At 47.7% G+C, this 20,109-nt stretch overlaps 1 protein-coding gene across 2 annotated transcripts in view; it reads right to left on the bottom strand.

The window, feature by feature from the left end:
- Nucleotides 1–20,109, bottom strand: part of DOCK4 (dedicator of cytokinesis 4) — a 1,604,094-nt gene that overhangs the window by 558,558 nt on the left and 1,025,427 nt on the right. For both annotated transcript variants that reach the window (XM_078674485.1, XM_078674490.1), the window contains exon 27: nt 18,576–18,670. In XM_078674485.1, coding sequence (XP_078530611.1) covers nt 18,576–18,670 — 95 coding nt within the window. The remainder of the gene's footprint in view (nt 1–18,575; nt 18,671–20,109) is intronic.

The following is a 20,109-nucleotide window of genomic DNA, read 5'->3' as shown; positions in this document are numbered from 1 at the left end:
CAATGCATGGATGCATCTTCCAAGAAGGTAAGTTGCATTAGTAAACTTGAGAGCCATACTTGCAGAAGAGAACACCTTCTTTGCAGTTTGCTCCATCTTTTTAGAATCCCTATCACCCAGAATGGTAGGGAAAGAACCAAAAGACTGCTTTGAACAAGAAGCCTGGACAACCAAACTTTCCGGCGTAGGATGAGATGATAAAAAAGCCGGATCTCCTGGGGCAGGCCTGTACCTTCTCGAGATGGAAAGAGAAACCGCTAGAGCTGATAAAGGCTTCTGCCACACCTCCAGGATTGGTTCAGTTAAAGCATCCGTAAAAGGAAGCAACAGCTCGGAAGATGACGAAGATGTATTCCAAACTTGTTAGAATATTAGATTTTACCTCAGCTGAGGGAAGTTGTAAACCAAGTAAATCAGCCGCCTTCCTTTGACCACATGATATGGAGCAATGTCCTGTACAACAACTCCACCTGCAGAAGGAAGGTTATATTCCGGGGTTTATATCAAGGCCACTAGCTTCATGAAGACCTTCAAACTCATCCATAGAGTCAACAATCGCCCCTTCCTCCTGGTTCTGAGCATATTCCTCCTTTTCAAGGATCCTCTGTGCCTCCCTCCTAGAGCGTTGCTTAGGGATTGGCATCAGTGGCGCCACATGCGGCACCGGTGAAGACATCAATGACGGAGGCGCCTCGGTTCGAACTTTGACGTCGATCAAACTCGAGGAGGAGCACACTCAGCAGCCGAAGGAGTTCGAGGAGCCAGAGGGGAAGATCTTTGCGACGGGAAATTCCAAGTCGGAGTCAACGGCAAAAATGGCATGAAAGGAGCCTGGGGATAGAACTGAGGAACACCCAGGTTGAAGGCCAATGGACCCACTGGGCCCGAAGGCGCGCTGTATGGAGTCGAGGCCCTGACCCAGGAAATTCATTCTATTCAGGGGGTCCTTGTTTAGTTCTTTAAAAAAGTCGAGGCTCTGGCAAACATTCCAAACATCGCATTGAGAAAATGCAAAGAATCTGACCCCGGAGCAGGAAACAGAGGATATGAATCTGTACCTTCCTAGAAAGGAGTCACCTGAGGTCTAACTGGAACTGCGGAGCTGGGGACAGCGCCCTCACAGATGAAGCCACCCAGCATGGAGAGGAATCACCCGGCGCCAGAGACTTCGCTGGAGCCGTTGAATCTTCATGCTGTGAAGAACCCTTCTATGCCGGCGACGCCGCAACCGGAGATGGTACCGGCGTCACCTGAGGAGAAGAAGATAGAGAGATAAAGTGCTTCTTTTGAGGTCGCTCAACCGGAGTCGTCGATCTCGACCTCGAAGCCCTGGCCTTCGGAGAATGATGTCGAGAGCCATGCCTTTGCTTAGACTTCTTATGCTTCTTCGACCTTGATGTGTGAAAATATGAAGACTTCGCTCTCTTCCTACCCCTCTTCTCCTTCTTAGATTTGGCCATAAACAACTTAGCTTCACGATTTTTAATCGCCTTGGGATTCATCCTGCAGCTTCAGCATTCTTCGACGTTGTGGTCTGAAGATAAACACCAGAGGCAGTCATGGTGCGGGTCCGTGAAAGACATATGCCCACCACACTCTCTGCAGGGTTTCAAATCCAGTCTTCATAGAAGTAGCCATCAGGAACAATCAAGAGATACAACGTTTTCTTGGAAGAAAATGGAGAGCACCTACAAAAACCGTTAAGCGTCGACGGCGCAGAAAAAGTGAACTTCAGCACGCCGACGAGGTACTTTGTGGCTCCGATAACATCATGCGGTGCCGCGAGCGGAGCCTGCCCGCTTTGACGTGCTCATCGACGTGGGAGAGCTAGGAAAGAATTTTCCCGAATCCTGTCGCAGGGGGTATTCAAAAGGTGAGGAATCCAAAGGCAGAAGTATCCATCAGAAACTTTTTTACAATGAATACACGTATATTGAAGGGAGTGTCACAGTAATGAATAAAACTGGTTTATAATCCCAGCATTCATATTAATCAATCCAATTCAATACCAAAAAAGTATGTTTTTTTCTTCTATGTTTGTATATGCTGCAGTCGCAAAACAAATAGTCTTGAATCCTCTAATTCTCACTGAATTGTTCTCTGCTACTAACCAGTTCTTGCTGGGTCAAGTTCTCAAACAGGACTTTTGACCACTCTAAACTGGAATGATCTCTTTTAGGGGCACCTGCGTCAAAGTAGGCTTTTGCAGTTCCTTAATTGCGATTATTAAGGAATCGGAATATGGAATCGCAAAAGCCTATGCATGTAGGAATCGCAAAAAAAATTGTGATTCCTACACATTTCTTAATTGCGAGTCGCAATTAAGGAATGGCTTCCCATTCATTCCTATGGGCCTGTAAGAATGAATGGGAATTGCATGTGCAATTTGAGAGTACCCAATAGGTACTCGCAAATAGCGCATGCAATTTCAAGGGTGCCAAAAAGACACCCTTTTGCACCCCTGAAATTGTAATGTGAACACATGTTGCGCACACACACATTTCCCAAGGACATGTGTGTGTGTGTGTGTGTAACCAGGAAACTTTGAAAATGCACTTTAGTGCATTTTTCAAAGTTTTTGCAAATTACCGTCAAGTTGCGGCCCCTAATAGCGAAATCACTATTTTCAATGGCATCATGCATTGCATTTGATGCATCGCAATTTGCGATTCTTAACTGCAATTGCAATTTAAGTAATTGCAAAGTTTGCCACTTCTTAAATTGCGATTTTTGCATTTGGGATGATGCATCCCAAATGCAAAAATACTGGTCGCGCAGTGGCAGATTCTTAGAATCTGCCCGTTTGTGACCGTTTTTTCTTTTGATGCATGTGGTCCTTAGTCTCAAGCTTAAAAACAATATAACTTCTATGCTAATGGGATTTCTGCTCTATATTTTGGCAACAGGACCTGGACTTCAAACCTCTCAATAGGATATTTAGGGGTAGAAAAGCTCTCATGGGAACGCTTTCAGCTGCATTAGCAGGAATCCCTTCTTTCACCTCCAATCAGAACAAAACCAAAACCCTTCATATTTCTATGATGCAAAGAGGTAACTGCTTTAAAGTAAGCACATGGAAAAGGATCAAAAAGTCAGGCTTGGCTGAAAAGTACACGTTATGCGGCACCTTCAAAGAGGTAAAAACATAATTAGTGCACATCGGAAAACTTACCTCTAGGTACTATAACTAAAATAAATAATGGAATGGGAGCAGCGTCGCTTATTCGGTTATTGGTGTGGCATGCTGCTTGATAGTTTGACCCCAGGATCAAGGAAGAGCATTCCAATGCATATGGGGCTTGCTAATTTGCTGCCGTCACTATCAGGAAACACTGATTCAAATGTTAGCATTTTAAGCACTGTTTCTCATAATCTAATAGAAACACGGCAAAGTGCATCCTATGGCAACTCCACATTTTTGCTAGATATGTCAAGAGGACATTTAGGAAAATAATAGAGGAGATCTCACATACATGGGATTGCACACTTGTATGTTTAATTTAACCTTCTCGTAGAGTAAAAGTGATAAGTATGAACAAAAAAAACCAGCTCATTTATTACAACACAGCAGTTATGTGTACTTTAGAGATTCACCTATTTAATGGTGGACATGTTATCGCCCTTACAGACGAGAGATGCCTGAGGGTAACAAACATTTTAAAAAAAAGTCTGTGGCATCATGTTTATCTTTCCATGACAGTCTGGATGGGAAAACTGTAAAAGGGGCTTCAAACTGTTAAAGGGGCTTCCGTTTAGGGACTCACAAGACAAATATCCCAAGTGCGCTGAACGTTTTCTGCCACTGAATGGGGGATATTTGAAGGGATTTCACTATGAACTCAGTGGTATTCCTGCAGAGAATCGCCACCGGAAATGGCATTACCTGGGCCACCCTGAATGGGTCATCCTGCTGGCAGCTCTGGGAGGAAACACCGCTTTCGTCTGCCCTATAAATGCAGCAACAGAACAAAGAGAATGGGGGAAACATCTGCCTTTTCTTAGCACTAGTCACCGCCCGCACAATTCTGAACTACCTCCCCATCTTTAGAGCATCTCTGCCGCTGGCACCACGACACGAAGGGGAGAAGGGGAGTATGGGGGGACAGCGCCCTAGTCCCACACATCTGGCGAGCGCAGCCTGCAGCGCGCCCCAGGTGCCGCCCCCCCCGGACAACAGCCAATGGGGAGGGCTCGTTGTGGACGGGGGAGGGCGCTTTCCAAGTATATACGTGGCCAGCAGCCTGGCTCGGCCTTTCTCTCCCGCGCCGTGGCTGCTCTGCGCTGTAAGCGCTCGTCCGAGGTTGCACCTCCTTTTTCGTCGTCGAGGATTAGAGGTATGACAGCATCCGCCTAGTCTCCCCCCGGCCTGATCCCTGGACATGACCAGGTTGATCGGGCCCTGTGGTGTCGGCCACGGGGGGGGCTGGGGCTTGCGGGGTGCGGGAGTTGACTCGGCAGTGGTTGTGGTGTTTGCCCGGGTGGAGCAGGGGGGGGTAGAGGTGTCTGCTTGGTCCCGTAGGGGCAGGGAGGGCTCTGGCCGGCGACGCTTTTTACGCCGCCATTACCGGCCACGAGCAACCCGCCGTCATGATTGCTCGGTGTGTAGAATAAACATGTTCCATCCCCGGGCTGCCCATGCTCTGCACAACAAACCTTCCCGCCCGTCCTTCTCTCCTCGCTCCCTCTCCAGCTGCCTCGCTCTTAAGCAACGCAGCACCCGCGGAGAGGGTCATATTCGAAAAGCGCAGAGGGCTCTGAATGGGACCTGTTCTTGCGGACGTGAATCTGTCCCCCGGGGGTGGGGGCGGCAGCACGTCGGCATAGGTGCACTGGTTGGTCCCGTAGGGGCAGGGGGGGCACTGGCCGGCCACGCTTTTCACGCCGCCATTGCCGGCCACGAGCAACCCGCCGCCATTGTTGCTCGGCGGGCAGAATCAACATGCTCCATCCCCAGGCTGCCCATGCTATGAACAACAAACCTTCCCACCGTTCCTTCTCTCCTCGCTCCCTCTCCAGTCGCCTCGCTTTTAAGCAACGCAGCATCCGCTGAGAGGGTCATCATAGAAAAGCGCGAAGGGCACAGAACGGGGCCTGTTCTTGCAGACGTGAATCTGTCCCCCGGGGGTGGGGGCGGCAGCACTTCGGTATAAGTGTACTGGTTGGTCCCGTAGGGGCAGGGGGGGCACTGGCCGTCCACGCTTTTCACGCCGCCATTGCCGGCCGCGAGCAACCCGCCGCCATTGTTGTTGCTCGGCGGGTAGAATAAGGGGCGCGGGTGGAGCATGGTGGGGGTTGTGCAACAATTGTTGTGGACGTGGGAGTGCACTCGAGGGCAATGGCATACAATCCTGCACTTATTCGCGTGAGTGATTCGATATTCCCTGGGCGCTATGGAAACTCTAACTGAAGGGTAAAGAGAGTGCTGCTCCGCGCGTTAAAGGGACTTTATGTGGGTCACGGCAACATGCTCCATCCCCAGGCTGCCCATGCTCTGAACAACAACCCTTCCCGCACTTCCTTCCCCCCCCAGATGAGCTCTCGGCGTGCTTTCTGTGATAATTGCAATCCTAAAGGAGTCACAGTTGAGGAATGTAGGCAGATTATAATAGCATTTCAGCGCTTATCCCCCCCAGACGAGCTCTCGACATGCGGTAGGTAAATTGCAATCCCAAGGAAGTGTCAGTTGAGAAGTGTAGGCAAAGGAAGATAACGTGGCTTGCCCAAGATTACACGGCTTGCTAGGAGGGTATTCGACCTAGGCAACATAAAACTGTAAATCAAACATACAGTAATGTGTGTGTGGCGAAAGTTGTTGTTTATTTAAGGATTGTGTCGCTAGTGCTCCCGGGATGCTGGAGTTACTGAACACCAACGCGTGGGAGAGGTGTGGCGGGCTCCGGCGGCAGGTTAGCCCAGCACCATGTGACTCCAGGCAATAGCTTGCGTAATATTCACTGTCCGATGACCACCGTTCGGGAGGTTTGCATTAGCCATTGACTCTGCCGCCTGCGTAGGAAGGCGCTGTTCCCTTTCCCGCCCGGTCGCGTTAACGAGGTCCCTTAGATCGCCCCTCGATCACCCTAACATAAGCGCTGCTCATGTTTTCAATTGGTTCAGCCGATGGATCCTAAGTAGTTATGGTGATCGCATGTTCCCAGGCTGACATTGGAGTTACTGAACACCAACGCGTGGGAGAGGTGTTGCGGGCTCCGGCGGCAGGTTAGCCCAGCACCATGTGACTCCAGGCAATAGCTTGCGTAATATTCACTGTCCGATGACCACGTGTGGCGGGCTCCGGCGGCAGGTTAGCCTAGCACCATGTGACTCCAGGCAATAGCTTGCGTAATATTCGCTGTCCGATGACCACGTGTGGCGGGCTCCGGCGGCAGGTTAGCCTAGCACCATGTGACTCCAGGCAATAGCTTGCGTAATATTCACTGTCCGATGACCACCGTTCGGGAGGTTTGCATTAGCCATTGACTCTGCCGCCTGCGTAGGAAGGCGCTGCTCCCTTTCCCGCCAGGTCGCGTTAACGAGGTCCCTTAGATCGCCCCTCGATCACCCTAACACAAGCGCTGCTCATGTTTTAAATTGGTTCAGCCGATGGATCTTAAGTAATTATTGTGATCGCATGTTCCCAGGCTGACTTTCAAAAACATTTATGGTGTTACTGAGCATCATAGTACAATAAGATAGAGGAAATCGACATACATAAAAGCGGGTGCCTTGCATTGAAGTGATGCATGGCAGTAAATTGGCAGCACTTGCCAGTGAGACTTTGTAGTTGTTATAAGGATATGAACGTGACAAGTGGATCAAAGTATGCAATTATGTCACTCCTTCAAAAGTTAGAATGCCACAAAACGCGATGTGCACAGACAATGTGTGAGTGACAGCGGTACAATAAAAAATGAACGTTTAGAGGAAAGCGATGCTAACATAACATTATTCTGTTTATTCACATTACTGATAAAAGACTTGCCTTTGCTTATTTAATTATGCTTAGCTGTAAGAACATGGCTTTATTGCATGGTCACTTCCATATCTGAGGGTCCAAGGCATAATGGCGCGGGGGTCTTGGCCCGTTGGCGGGAGCAAGCATAAGGGTACAAGCAATTATCCGTGCCTGGTGCCAGTTCCGGTGAGCCGCGCGGAGCATAAAACGTCAGTTACATATGCTCGCTTCCAAAGTTCAGGCGTTGCGGCCCAGTCAATAGCGCCCTGCACAGAAACTTTATGTCTCCCTTTATCCGATTACCCTGCCATGTTCGGTTTTCCGGTACAATTTACTGTATCCACATCTGTAATATGGAATAGCAATATCCGGTAGCTCTCGCACAATTTTACTGTACTCGCGTTGTGAAAGGTTTCACGCTTGTAAGGTACGAGAAAGCAGGAAACACAACATATATTTCTAGAGCACGAATTGAGGCGACGCAGTGGCTACATTGACTGATCACAACAATGGGGGGCCGGCCTTTCACTCGTGTATTAACGAGTCAACGCGCCGCAACTCTGGTCATGCGGGTTTAAGTGCCAGCCTAGGCAAATGCCTACAATAGTCATGTTACAGTAATATAGTACATATTGTTTGTCACATTTGTAAGGACAAGGGATGCCGGATAACGAACGGGAAAGACGGCGAGACAAGGGCAGTGTGCATGACATTTGACGGTTTTGTTCTTCTTTCAGATTACACTCCGAACACGACGCGAGGAATAACTGCTCACTAGGAGGAGGGCGAGTGCTACAGGTAATGGCGGAGGTCAAGGTCCATTGGGCCAGCCCACCGGGCGGGGTAAGAGGGTAGGAAGTCCGAACCACACCAGGGGTTAGCGGTGGCATGTAAGGCAGTGGTACGAGGAACACAGGCTACCACACGGGGTTATGCTAGGTAGTACACGAGGGGCCAGGGATGCTCGCTCGTATCGGATTTTGATGCTGAGTGATGAGGACTGTTGCACAGATTGTATGCAGGGTCTTACAGATGTGCCACTTGATACACGGCGAGATATTGAGTAACGCTGTGTTGTTTTACAGATTGTGCTCGGGAAGGCGGCAAGGATTGGCATCGGCTAGGATTGGAAGTAGAACAGGTAATGCACGTAAATGAAAGTGGAGACAAGGGCAGTTGGCGTCAGCGGAACGGCTGGTCGCGGTCAGCAGACCACGCTACGGAGGCATGAGGCCGTGGGGGGGTAGCGGACGCAGTGATAGGTGCCTTACCCTTTGTACTTTCTCATCCATAGGAACCCGGAAGGGTAGAAGCCTTTACGATGAGCACCCGTGGCGCCGCTTTGCATCAGGATAGGCTGTGGGCTGAATTCCTGGCGGTCGCGCAGACTAAAGGGCCAGCTTGGGCACAAGGTTTTATTGAAGCGCGTAGGCTTGAGGAGGCTGGCGGACCTGGGGCCCACGACGAGGCACCGGGCACCTCGGGAGAGGGAACACGTCGGTCCAATCGCAAGCGGAAGGGCACCCAGAAGGAATTTCCGGCCGCACCGGCACGGAACAGTCAGCCGGCTTTACCACCGCCCCCCGCTGCTGCAGCAGCACGTAACAGTCGTCCGGCTTTACTGCTTCCCCCCGCTGAGGATTTGCCAGTGGAAATGCCCGTGGTACCTGCCGTGGTACACGAGACAGCTGCAGAATTTACGACCTTGGCCCAAGTGGGTAAGACAGTGGATGATATGTTGGGTGTAATGACTATGTTTCAAAGACGCCTAGACGCTATGGCAGTAGCACAAGGGTTGGTCTCACCTCTGGGAATGACAATGGCGGATCCAGTGAGTCAAGTATGGGCTCAGACTTTGCCAGCAGGGCTGCCACTGCTAGCAGGGCCACCATTGCTGGCCGGTTCACCATTGCAGCCGCCGTCAAACCCGGTTGTCAGCAGCTTTAACACTCTAGGTGTCTTGCCCGTCACACAACAGAGTGCAGCCACCATTGTTCCTCAAAGTATCGCCCAAAACAATATGTCGAATGTGCCAGCAGTACCCCAACAGATTGCCATTCCCATTGTCCCGCCAAGTGTTCCCGGCACCGTCCCTCAAAGCGGTACCCCCACCATAAACGAGGGCGCCACTCCGGCCACGCCGCCGGCTGCGGGTCAAGTACCGGCCAGAGAGGGGGAAGCACCTACCACGACGAAGGTTACGAGTGGGGGGGCGTGGTCAAGGGTGTCGGCCCAACCAACATCGGGAGGGGCATCCTCAGCTTCACCAGCGGGCATGGCGAAACCTGGCTCAAAGCTAAAAGGCGGGGGTTCCCTGGCCAGGCAGGTACGACAGGCTGCTAAAGAAGGTATATGGAGGAGGGAATATATCGACATATTGACCTTACTAATGCATGACAACGCGGGTGCAGACACCAGGAGGATGGGTAAGAAAGAGGAGGATAAGGTTAGATTCCAGCGTTGGCCGGAAAAAACTATTGAAAATTGGACCGAGGCGTTCAACATATTGGCAGCTATCATTGTACAGAAGGACCCAGCTCAGAGCGAGGCCCTTATGGAGTATGCAAACTCCATTCAGCAAGGGGCAAGGGAGTCCGGAGGGATGGGGTGGTTTTCTTACGATCAGGAATTCAGGAAGTCAATGGCAAGTTGTCCGGATATAGGTTGGGACCACACTGACGTCCACCTTTGGTTTAAACATATGTGCAGGACTGGAAATAGCAAAAGGGAGGCATTGCATAAAGCGCAAAGCGAAGGTGAGACAAAAAGGTGGGATCAGGAGCCAAAGTGGGAGCAGTATCCAAGGAGGCCCTTTCAACAGCCCTTTCGGGGGGGGCAGGGGAGGGGACACGGAGCTGAACAAAGACGTTTTAACTCAGGGACCTGCAGAATGTTCAACAATGGGGTATGTACCTGGGGTAGGGCCTGTAAGTTTGCCCATGAATGCAGCAAATGCGGTGCCCAACATGCAGCAATTGCCTGCACCAGCAGACTTAACACCCCCCCCTCTTCGTCCCAAGGAGCGGACAGCGCACGACAATAGTTTACCCGAACAGCACAAAGGACAGAATGAGCATAACAACGAGACAGGCTTCAATTTCCCTTCACAGCTTAGAGAACGGTCAGACCACGTTAAAAGCCCTCTTGCCACAGGACAGAATGATTATACCAACGAAATAGGCCCTAATTTTCCAGCTGAATGCCCCCTATTCATAGAGCTACAAGAAAGGGGACGATCTGAAGTTAGCAAGGTGTCTGGCAATGACGTACTCTCGAAACCAGGGAGGGGGACAGAGCATACCAAAGGTCCATCCCCCATTGTGTTGCAGAACATCTTACCTTTGCTTAGAGTATATCCTTTAGCGGAAGAGCGTATGCTGTTGGTCGATGGGTTTGTTGACGGCTTTAAAATTCCTTATAAAGGCCCTCGGGGACCCAGGGACGCCTTGAATTTGAAATCAGCAAGGGATTTACCACAGGTGGTAAGCGACAAGATCAGGAAGGAGGTTGACATGGGGAGGGTGGCAGGTCCATTCCATTCACCCCCTCTAAACGATTTCTTAGTGTCACCACTAGGTGTTGTTCCAAAGAAACAGCAAGGGGCATACAGGCTGATCCACCACCTATCTTACCCGGAGGGCAATTCAGTCAACCATTGGTTAGAGGAAGGGTCATGTTCGGTCTCCTATTGCTCGCTGGATATGGCCATTGATTTGATCAGAAGAACAGGCAGGGGAGCGTGGTTAGCCAAGGCAGACATCGAGTCAGCGTTCCGCCTCTTACCAGTTCACCAGACAGTCAACACGTGCTGGGTTTCAAGTGGGAGGGGGCATTCTTTTACGACCGTTGCATGCCCATGGGTTGCGCGGTTTCATGCGCCTACTTTGAGGCATTCAGTTCTTTTCTACAATGGGCCCTCAAGGACAGGCATGGTATTCACCAAGTCACCCACTACCTAGACGACTTCCTCTTTTTTGGCAGGGAGGGTTCCCAAGAATGCGCAGAGTCCCTACAGGCTTTTGAAGTCATGATGGAACATTTAGGTGTTCCATTAGCACCCGGAAAAACCGAAGGGCCCGCTCAGATTTTGACGTTCCTGGGCATAGAACTGGACACAATAAAAGGAGAATCTAGACTCCCAGCGGAGAAAGTGGATGGCCTGAGGCAGGACATCAGTGCAATGGTTGGCAAGGGTAGAACAACTCTCAAGGAGGTTCAAAGGCTGCTGGGCAAATTGAACTTCGCAGCAAGGGTCATACCGGCTGGTAAGGTATTCTCCCGCAGGTTGGCAAAGGCGACGGCCAGCGTGAGAAAGGGGCACCATTTCGTAAGACTGGGGCCTGGGTTGCAAGCAGATCTACGAATGTGGGAAGAATTCCTGAAGAATTTCAATGGGACAGTGATATGGAGGGCCCCTTGGGAAAGTAGTCAGGGCCTATGTCTATTCTCAGACGCATCAGGTCGAGTAGGTTTTGGGGTAATTTTTGGAGAAAAATGGTGCGCCATGAAGTGGCCCGACGCGTGGCGCAAGAAGGGAGTAACTGCAAATATAACTGTTCTGGAACTATTCCCCATTGTGGTGGCACTGCATTTGTGGCCAGGTGAATTGGCCAACAAAAAGGTAGTGTTCTGGTCGGATAACCTTGCGGCGGTCCAAGCCATCAATGGCCTGAGTGCCAATTGTCCGTTAGTCTTAAGTCTGCTGAGGGAGTTAGTGAGGGCAGGGCTGGGAAGTAACATTGAGTTCAGGGCTCGGCATGTTCAAGGTGTCAAGAATGTGGCAGCTGACGCTCTCTCTCGCTTTCAGCTGTCACGATTTCGGGAAGCCTGGCCGCAGGCGGGGGAGGAGATGACACCATTCCCGCCTTCCATATGGCGGCTCCTTCAGTGGGGGAACGGTTGAAGAGGATGGGGCAACGTTCCCTGGCCCTTACGACTAGGAGAAGATATGCGGCACAACAGACAACTTTCAGCGATGTGATCCGGTCCCTGGGAGCATCAGCATTGAGTACAGTGGAACAAGTCGAGACTTTTGTTGTATGGGCAAGGGAGGCGGGCAAGTCACACTCCTGGGTGTGCGGCCACCTGGCAGCACTGAAACACGAGACTCAATTGAATGGTAAACAGGACCCGACATGCTCATTCCAGATTAGGGCAGCACTGAAAGGGTGGGCTAGGGACGAAGTGAGGATTCCCGACAAAAGGACTGGAATAGAATTCCCAGCCCTCAAACGCATGTTGGACTCAGTACCATCTGTCACGAATTTGGCATTCGAGGCCCAGCTCTTCTCGACAGCCTTTTGCTTGGCATTCTTTGGGGCCTTCAGGGCCAGCGAACTAGTGGCCAAATCCAAATTTGACAGATCAGGGAGGGCTTTAGCCATGATGGACGTCTGTGCCAGGGATCCATTGGTGCTGTGGCTTCGAAAATCCAAAACAGATCAAGCAGGGAAGGGCGTGTCCATCACCTTAAATGCATTTGAGGATCCCAGGTATTGCCCGGTCACCTTGGTGAGGGATTATTTGAAAATAAGGCCTCTGCTAGCAGGCACCTTTTTAATTCATGCAGACGGCACACCATTGACCAAATTCCAGTTAGAGCGAGTAATGGCCTCAGTGATGGCCAGAGCAGGGTTGTCAGCCACCAATGCAGGGCACAAATTTTCGAGTCATTCTTTTAGAATAGGGGCGGCCACTGCTGCTTACAGGGCGGGGCTGGGTGAGGAAGGCGTCAAGAGGGTGGGGAGGTGGTCATCCTCTTGCTACCAGTGCTATGTCCGGCTCTGAGCCAGCGGCCGCAGAGGGCCGTGCTTTCCACGAGGGCAGGGAGGGGGAATTAGGGAAGCAGGCATGTTTCCATAAAAGCGGTCGGAAGTCAGTAATTGGAGGTTTGTCAGTATTTCTACAACGATTTGTTTGAAGTACAGAGTTTAATTTGTAGATGTGAGAACGAATTTGTTTGCGGTGCAGCAATGTTTGTAGATGTGAAAATAAATATGTTGGAGTGCAGTGTCAACGAAAATAAAACAGTAATGCCAATGGTGTCTTTCATTGCAGCTGATTGTTGCGTGTGGGTGATGGGCCATTCTTACGTTACCAGATTGGAGCAGTGGGCGAGGCGCAAGAGATGGGAGCTGACCTTAGCAAGGACTCGGATTCTATGGCTGGGTTTCCCGGGAATGAGATGGGGTCAGCTAAAGGGCAGACTGCAGCAATGTCTAGCGGAACGGGGCGGTCCTCTCAGCACCCTGATTATCCATCTAGGGGGGAATGACCTGGTCAAGGTGGGGAGGAGAGCGTTGTTGGAGGCCATGCAGAAGGATGTGACAGCTATAACTAACAAATTGGGAGCCACGGAGATAATATGGTCTGAGATGGTGCCCCGCAAGGCCTGGAGGGGAGCACGGTCGGTAGTGGCAATAGAGCAGGGCCGGAAGAGGGTCAACAGGTCCATGCAGAAATTCATGGAAAGGAGGGGCCTGGGGTTCATTAGGCATGCGCTGATACAGGAAAGGACGGAAGGATATTATGAAAGCGACGGAGTACATTTGTCTGAGCTAGGAATGGATGTTTTTCTCCTGGACTTACATGAAGCCCTGTTGGTGGCAGGGTGCCGGTAACTGGGTAGGTGGAGGGGCTCTGTCATCGACGGGGGCCTCCTCCAGAGCTGTGGCGGAGTACAGGGCGATCTGGAAGCAGATGGACAGTAGGGGTACCTCTGCGGCAGAAGGATACAGTCGAAATACCTCTGCCTGGCACAGTAGGGTGCCCGAGCCAAGAACCTGGAGCCGAGGGGGTTCCAGGAAACAGCGTCGGCGCCCCGTTAGTCCTTCGGGCGGTCGGGGGGCCTGAACCGACCGGGGGTGTGCCTCATCTTCCGCCCTGACAGGGGGGGGCGGGAGTCTAACAAAATAAAGTGAATGTACTGCACCGTCTGAGCATCGACTCGCCGTGCAAGATGGCTCCTTGGGCATGCGGGTCAGCGAGAGGCTGCCGCTTTGGATCGCCTGTAAGATGACCCACCTACCAAGTACCTGTGTTGTACGAAATAAACCTGCACCACTGCTTTCCCACAAATATGTCTCATGGTTTCTTTGGTATGTAAGTTTATGCATGCAGGGCGAAGTAAGCTGATGGTGTGGGCACTATGCCGCTGGCACCACGACACGAAGGGGAGTATGGGGGGACAGCGCCCTAGTCCCACACATCTGGCGAGCGCAGCCTGCAGCGCGCCCCCGGTGCCGCCCCCCCCCGGACAACAGCCAATGGGGAGGGCTCGTTGTGGACGGGGGAGGGCGCTTTCCAAGTATATACGTGGCCAGCAGCCTGGCTCGGCCTTTCTCTCCCGCGCCGTGGCTGCTCTGCGCTGTAACCCACCCTGAACCCTGACCCAGCTGCAGAGCGGCTGGCACAGTTTGGAATACTTTAATGATCATGTTTTATGTTGCAGGCGGAGTCACAGGGCGATCTGGAAGCAGATGGACAGTAGGGGTACCTCTGCGGCAGAAGGATACAGTCGAAATACCTCTGCCTGGCACAGTAGGGTGCCCGAGCCAAGAACCTGGAGCCGAGGGGGTTCCAGGAAACAGCGTCGGCGCCCCGTTAGTCCTTCGGGCGGTCGGGGGGCCTGAACCGACCGGGGGTGTGCCTCATCTTCCGCCCTGACAGGGGGGGCGGGAGTCTAACAAAATAAAGTGAATGTACTGCACCGTCTGAGCATCGACTCGCCGTGCAAGATGGCTCCTTGGGCATGCGGGTCAGCGAGAGGCTGCCGCTTTGGATCGCCTGTAAGATGACCCACCTACCAAGTACCTGTGTTGTACGAAATAAACCTGCACCACTGCTTTCCCACAAATATGTCTCATGGTTTCTTTGGTATGTAAGTTTATGCATGCAGGGCGAAGTAAGCTGATGGTGTGGGCACTATGCGCAGTTTAAGGAGAGAATTATGGAAAGTGAGGCTTTAAATTGCAAATCGCTTTACAGAATAATTGGGTCACAGTGTCTGAATATCTCCTGTACAAGTACACCTCCTTTTGTTCCTCTTCTCTATCAATAGAGTTGAAAAAGTACCTTCAATATTCCTAACAAAAGAAAATGTCTGAGCCATTTACATGTTAAATAACCTCAGGTAAACTCAAGCAGATCAGAAAATGTGAGCATGACACAATTTAGAGCAGAAACGGTGAATGAAACAATTTGCCAGCTTGTGATGAGATTGCACTACTCTGTGTGTCTACCCTACCTGCTGACAAACGTACTGTTTTTATTAGTCGTTGGTAAAGAGTTGTTGAGAATTTACCACACGTGGTGCATTATGAGTGACTAGCCACCAACATTATACCACCATCTCAATCGCACTGATGCAGTATGGTTGTACATTAATTATCTAAACTTCAGTTTGTACTTTCTGACGTTAAAAATATGTTTTTAGGTCTGGCTACATATGGTTTGATTTGTTGTAAGACCTAATGTCAGGAATTCTTCAAAAAAGTACAATAAGAAGTAAAAAGAGAATGGGCTTTGGGTCAGCTCCCTTCAGTCATTGCCTTGTATGTGTTGTTCATGGCTTGCCATTGCTTGCATAGGTTGTTCATCAAGGTCATGCCATTTTGAATACTTTTGTATTCCAATTCGTTTTCAATGATGGGGCTTTAAGTAGTCCGTTTGTTAGACTGCAGATATGCATGACCTGCAGTTTATCATTATATATCAATGTATTTTATTTACAGTATTTACTATGCTGACATATGGATGTTATAATTTCCGAGTTATTTTTTGTCTTTAGAAGGAACCACTCTAGATCTCTTAGCATGTCATAAAGTTAATGCTCTTCAGTAATCATACTTAAATGTTCATTTGTTTTTCTTTGCTATTATGATAACCTGGTGTTGGATTTACAGCTTTTTTGTTCACAAAGTAAAAATATTGATGCAAATACCCTTTTCTTAAATATGCATTAAAAGTACTGGCCCGATGTCAAAACTGCAATATTTTGCTGCGTAGACCTTTCACTTTACCATCTACAATGTATATGCCATACACTCCATCTTATGTTTCGTTTTCATAACTCTTTTCTTTGAAAGGACAGCATAACTTTGCCAATACAGTCTAGTCAACAAAGGATCCAACTACTATTGTTTAGTAGCCCAGGATGGGGATTCATTTTTGGCTTTTCTCTCTAGGATAGCTGTGGCTGATAAATAAAGTCACCCAATTCATTAAAAAAAACTCACTACCAAGAAAGAAACAAACACATTTTTGTTTTGAATTTGTGCTTTGTGATGTGTAATACAGCTCTATCTGACAAGCTAGGAACTGCACTCCGAAAATAAGTCAGCTAAACTATATCAGTAATTACACCACCATTGGACAGAGTACAATTCTCCATGGAGCATTCCAAAAATGTAATGGCACATCACTTTTTGTCCATATGAATTACTTTTGGCAGAACAATGCGGCCCTTCAATCTCTAATGTGTAGATCTAAACTATTATTTGCCCCAAATAATATAATCAATCATCCATTATTCAAAGGGTCCGTCTAAAGATAGGCTTGGCCGTGTCATGTTTCACATTACTTTAGCATTTTCCAAAGAAAGGTCAAAGGTGAAAGAAATAAGAATATATATATATATATATATATATATATATATATATATATATATATATATATATATATATCATATCTTTGGGGTCTATAGTTTCTTTTAGTTTGTCAATACATAGGAGCGCCACACACAGAAAATAAATAGTGTGGACTCCTTGATAAACAGCCAAAAAGCCAAAATAAACTTAGATTGAAGGGTTGGATTTGAAAGTACTGCTTCAAAAGATACAGTTTTTAGTGTAGGTGGTCAGAGAAGTAAACAGACTCAATTCAAGTTGTTCAAACTTTTATATGAAGACCAACAAATACCAAATTAAGATTTACTTTATGGTACTATTCAGAGTTGTGTCTAAAGAGAATCCCGACAAAAAGGGACAACGAATTGTGTTATTTCTTGATATTTTCACAAAAAGATAATGTTCTCATACTGGCGAAGAGATTCTCCAGTCTTGGCCAGTGGCTAATGACCGACTAGTCTAAAAGGAGCATCTGATCTTCCTACGGGATCTTACAATTTCAAGAAATGCAATTGTATGTACTAGTCATGAAAGCAGCTTATACTGCATTACTGTCAGAATGGTGAAACGGGATTTTCTATATTTAGAAAAAGTGTCAGAAAAAGACAACATCAAACACAGATAAAATATTTAGGGAAGCTGATACACATAACTTGTGTAGGATATAACATATACTTGGGTTATATTCTGTTGTATTGGACAACTGCCATCATAGCCTACTTTTTAAGCAAACCACCAAAGAGTTTTCAAAGACGACCAGCACCCTACTGAGGTGACGTAGAAGATCACCATCTCGGGTGGGTCTTGGTAAACATGCAATCAGCACACCACTGGAGTGAAGACAAAGAAAGAAAAACCAAAAACCAGGCAACAGTCCTGTTACGTCTATGTATCTTGGATCAGTAACGACATCTTTGTATCCATCAAGAATGCCACAAATCTGTAAAAACATCCTCAGATCCATCAGTACTGCCACATCCCTTCTCAAACTTAAGAAAGCTCTGAAGACACATATCTTAGAAGAAAATTACTTTATAATGCAGTAATAGTACACTTCTGCTCCAAGACACCAGCTATGTCGCCAATCACTTGTAGACTATATTTTTTTGCCTCTGAACCTGTACAGCACTCCACTGCTTTGCAAGGTTTGTGCTATACAAAAACACATACATTGATACATAGATATATGAGTGCAAACATAAACAGTTACTGAGAAATTGTGGAGTCTGTCAGATCACAAATGTGTGGTGGGCAAGAGGAAGTTTTGAGCACAGTGGAAATATGGCACTCAAGACTATACTTAACAAAAACACATGGAACAATAACATAATACGGGTGATGAGCCACACTATGGTCATTATTACAAGTGAAAAAGTGACGTGTAGGTACTGGAAAATCATTGAACGGAGAAAAGCCTCTCTGAAAAGGTCTGTTCCATGTTAATTCCTGAACCTGTGAAACACATTTGTTGCTTTTCCTTGGTAATACAATCTGAGTAGAAAATAGATAAACTCATGTTTAAGAGAGCGTGCAATAGGTACGAAAAGACAAAAGAATGTTTAAGTATATGAAATAAGACACCTGCAGCCTTAATTTCTGTAGCTCCAGCAACAGGCCAAAGAGAGCCTCATTTGGTAGAAAGATTTAAAAATAAAGGACTTGTATACAAATAGACACAACGATAACAATTAGAAGAATTACAGTGAGTGAAATTTGCAAACAGGCTAAAAAACTCGAATTGTTTGCCTTTATTTTGTTTATACAGATACAAAGTAGTATAAATTACTGTTTGGCACTCAGCGTGGTTCACTTGTATTATTCTGAATGAAGAATATGTACTTTAGAAACAAGAAATATGACCCTAATAAAATTGTAATTGTAAGACGAAACATGTAAAACAGACATTTGACATCAGTTGGCCAAAAATTCACAGTACTACTTCAAACAACTGACAATCATTGTTATATATTTAGCTGATATTGTATATTTCTTACTTGTTGGCGACCAAACGCATCACAGTCCAGTCTTTTGGAAACATCTCTGGTCTTATAAGTATTCGAAATACTGTAAAAATCTGCAACAGGAAATCCTGTGATGGAAATGAAACATGTGTCAACTCACTCTCTTCTCAAAAGTCTATATATTCAATAACACACAATGCAAAATTATTCTTCATATGTACATTCTAAAATCTGTAATCATGGCTTTAAACTTCCATTTCCAGAGCAAGGTCATAATGCCATTTTTGGGTATGGCTCAAGATAATATTTCAAAGGTTGATTTGGTGATATCACAGGCGTGTGCCCATACCCAGTAAGCCATTAATCTAGAGCCCAACACTAAAGAAAGCACCAATCGCCCTTATCCTATTACAGTGTTCCTGGTTGCCTGTAGGACAGGTATTGTTTTTGACTTATTGCCTGATATACCAATTTACTGAAGACTCAGAAGCAAGGTCCCAAAAGTCAGTGAACCACACATTGGTATGTATCACTCATGACTACCACTTATGAGTCAAATGGCTAGACACATCTGGTAGCCAAATGAAAGCAATAGGTGTTTAGGCTTGAAGTAATGTAGGTTGCAGGATAATGTTGGATCTACTACTTGTAGTACCATATAGGTAATGTTAGTTTCTGCACCGATGCTATGCTCAATGAGGTGTCACATCAAAGATCTCGACAGACCTATATAAAAAGATAATGTTGAGACCAAAAAATTCTTTCAGCCATCTTGGAAAAGCAAAGAGCATATAAGCCACTCTCAAAGATTGTTCTCCATATTGCAATATGAGGATGCAGGCAGCTTGAGAGGTAAGAGGTGGATGATGCACCTTGAGAACCCTGTGCCGGTTTGGAGAAGCAAGAGCAGCCTAAGAAAACGTCTCAATGAAGTTGTGCACCAAAATCGGGAAAGAAGTCCGGTTGAGGCTAGAGTGCAATGAGTCAGGGACAGTAATTGAGTAACATGCAGCGTCGATGGACACAATTGGTGAGGGACTAACTACTTTATTTGATGAATTTAGGATAATTTTGCAATCAAGTGGCACTTTATGCTTTGGAAATATATTTGCTGTTTTTTATTGATACCAAATGGGTGAACCCCTTAAGAACCAGAACCAATATCACCAACTCTAAACTATTGCATCTTGCAGACGATAAATTGCAATTGTGGTTCTGCACATTGGTACGTATGCCTAGTGGCCTTTAGACGCAGTACTCTAACTTGGAACAAGCAATCCTTACCTAGACCACTTTAGAAAGCATTTGATATAACAATTCAGTTCGTTATCTTCGAGAGTCCGGTCTCATTGCTGAAACAGGCAATGGGTTCAACGTAAATTTGGATTGGGGCAACATATTGGATTTCATTAGTAGAGATTCACTGTCATCGAGAGGCAAAGGGTTCTGAAAAGCACTGTCTGGAATGTCCTCATGAATACTACATCATCTAATCAATGACAGCAGTGGCTTAAGTGCTTAGAACAGACTATGGACATATGTAGCTACGACTGTTACAATTTAACTT

Source organism: Lissotriton helveticus, chromosome 1_1 (genome assembly GCF_964261635.1).
Source record: "Lissotriton helveticus chromosome 1_1, aLisHel1.1, whole genome shotgun sequence".
NCBI classification, from domain to species: Eukaryota; Metazoa; Chordata; class Amphibia; order Caudata; family Salamandridae; genus Lissotriton; species Lissotriton helveticus.
Note: the sequence above shows the minus strand (reverse complement) of the source record. Positions and strands in the feature narration are given on the sequence as shown.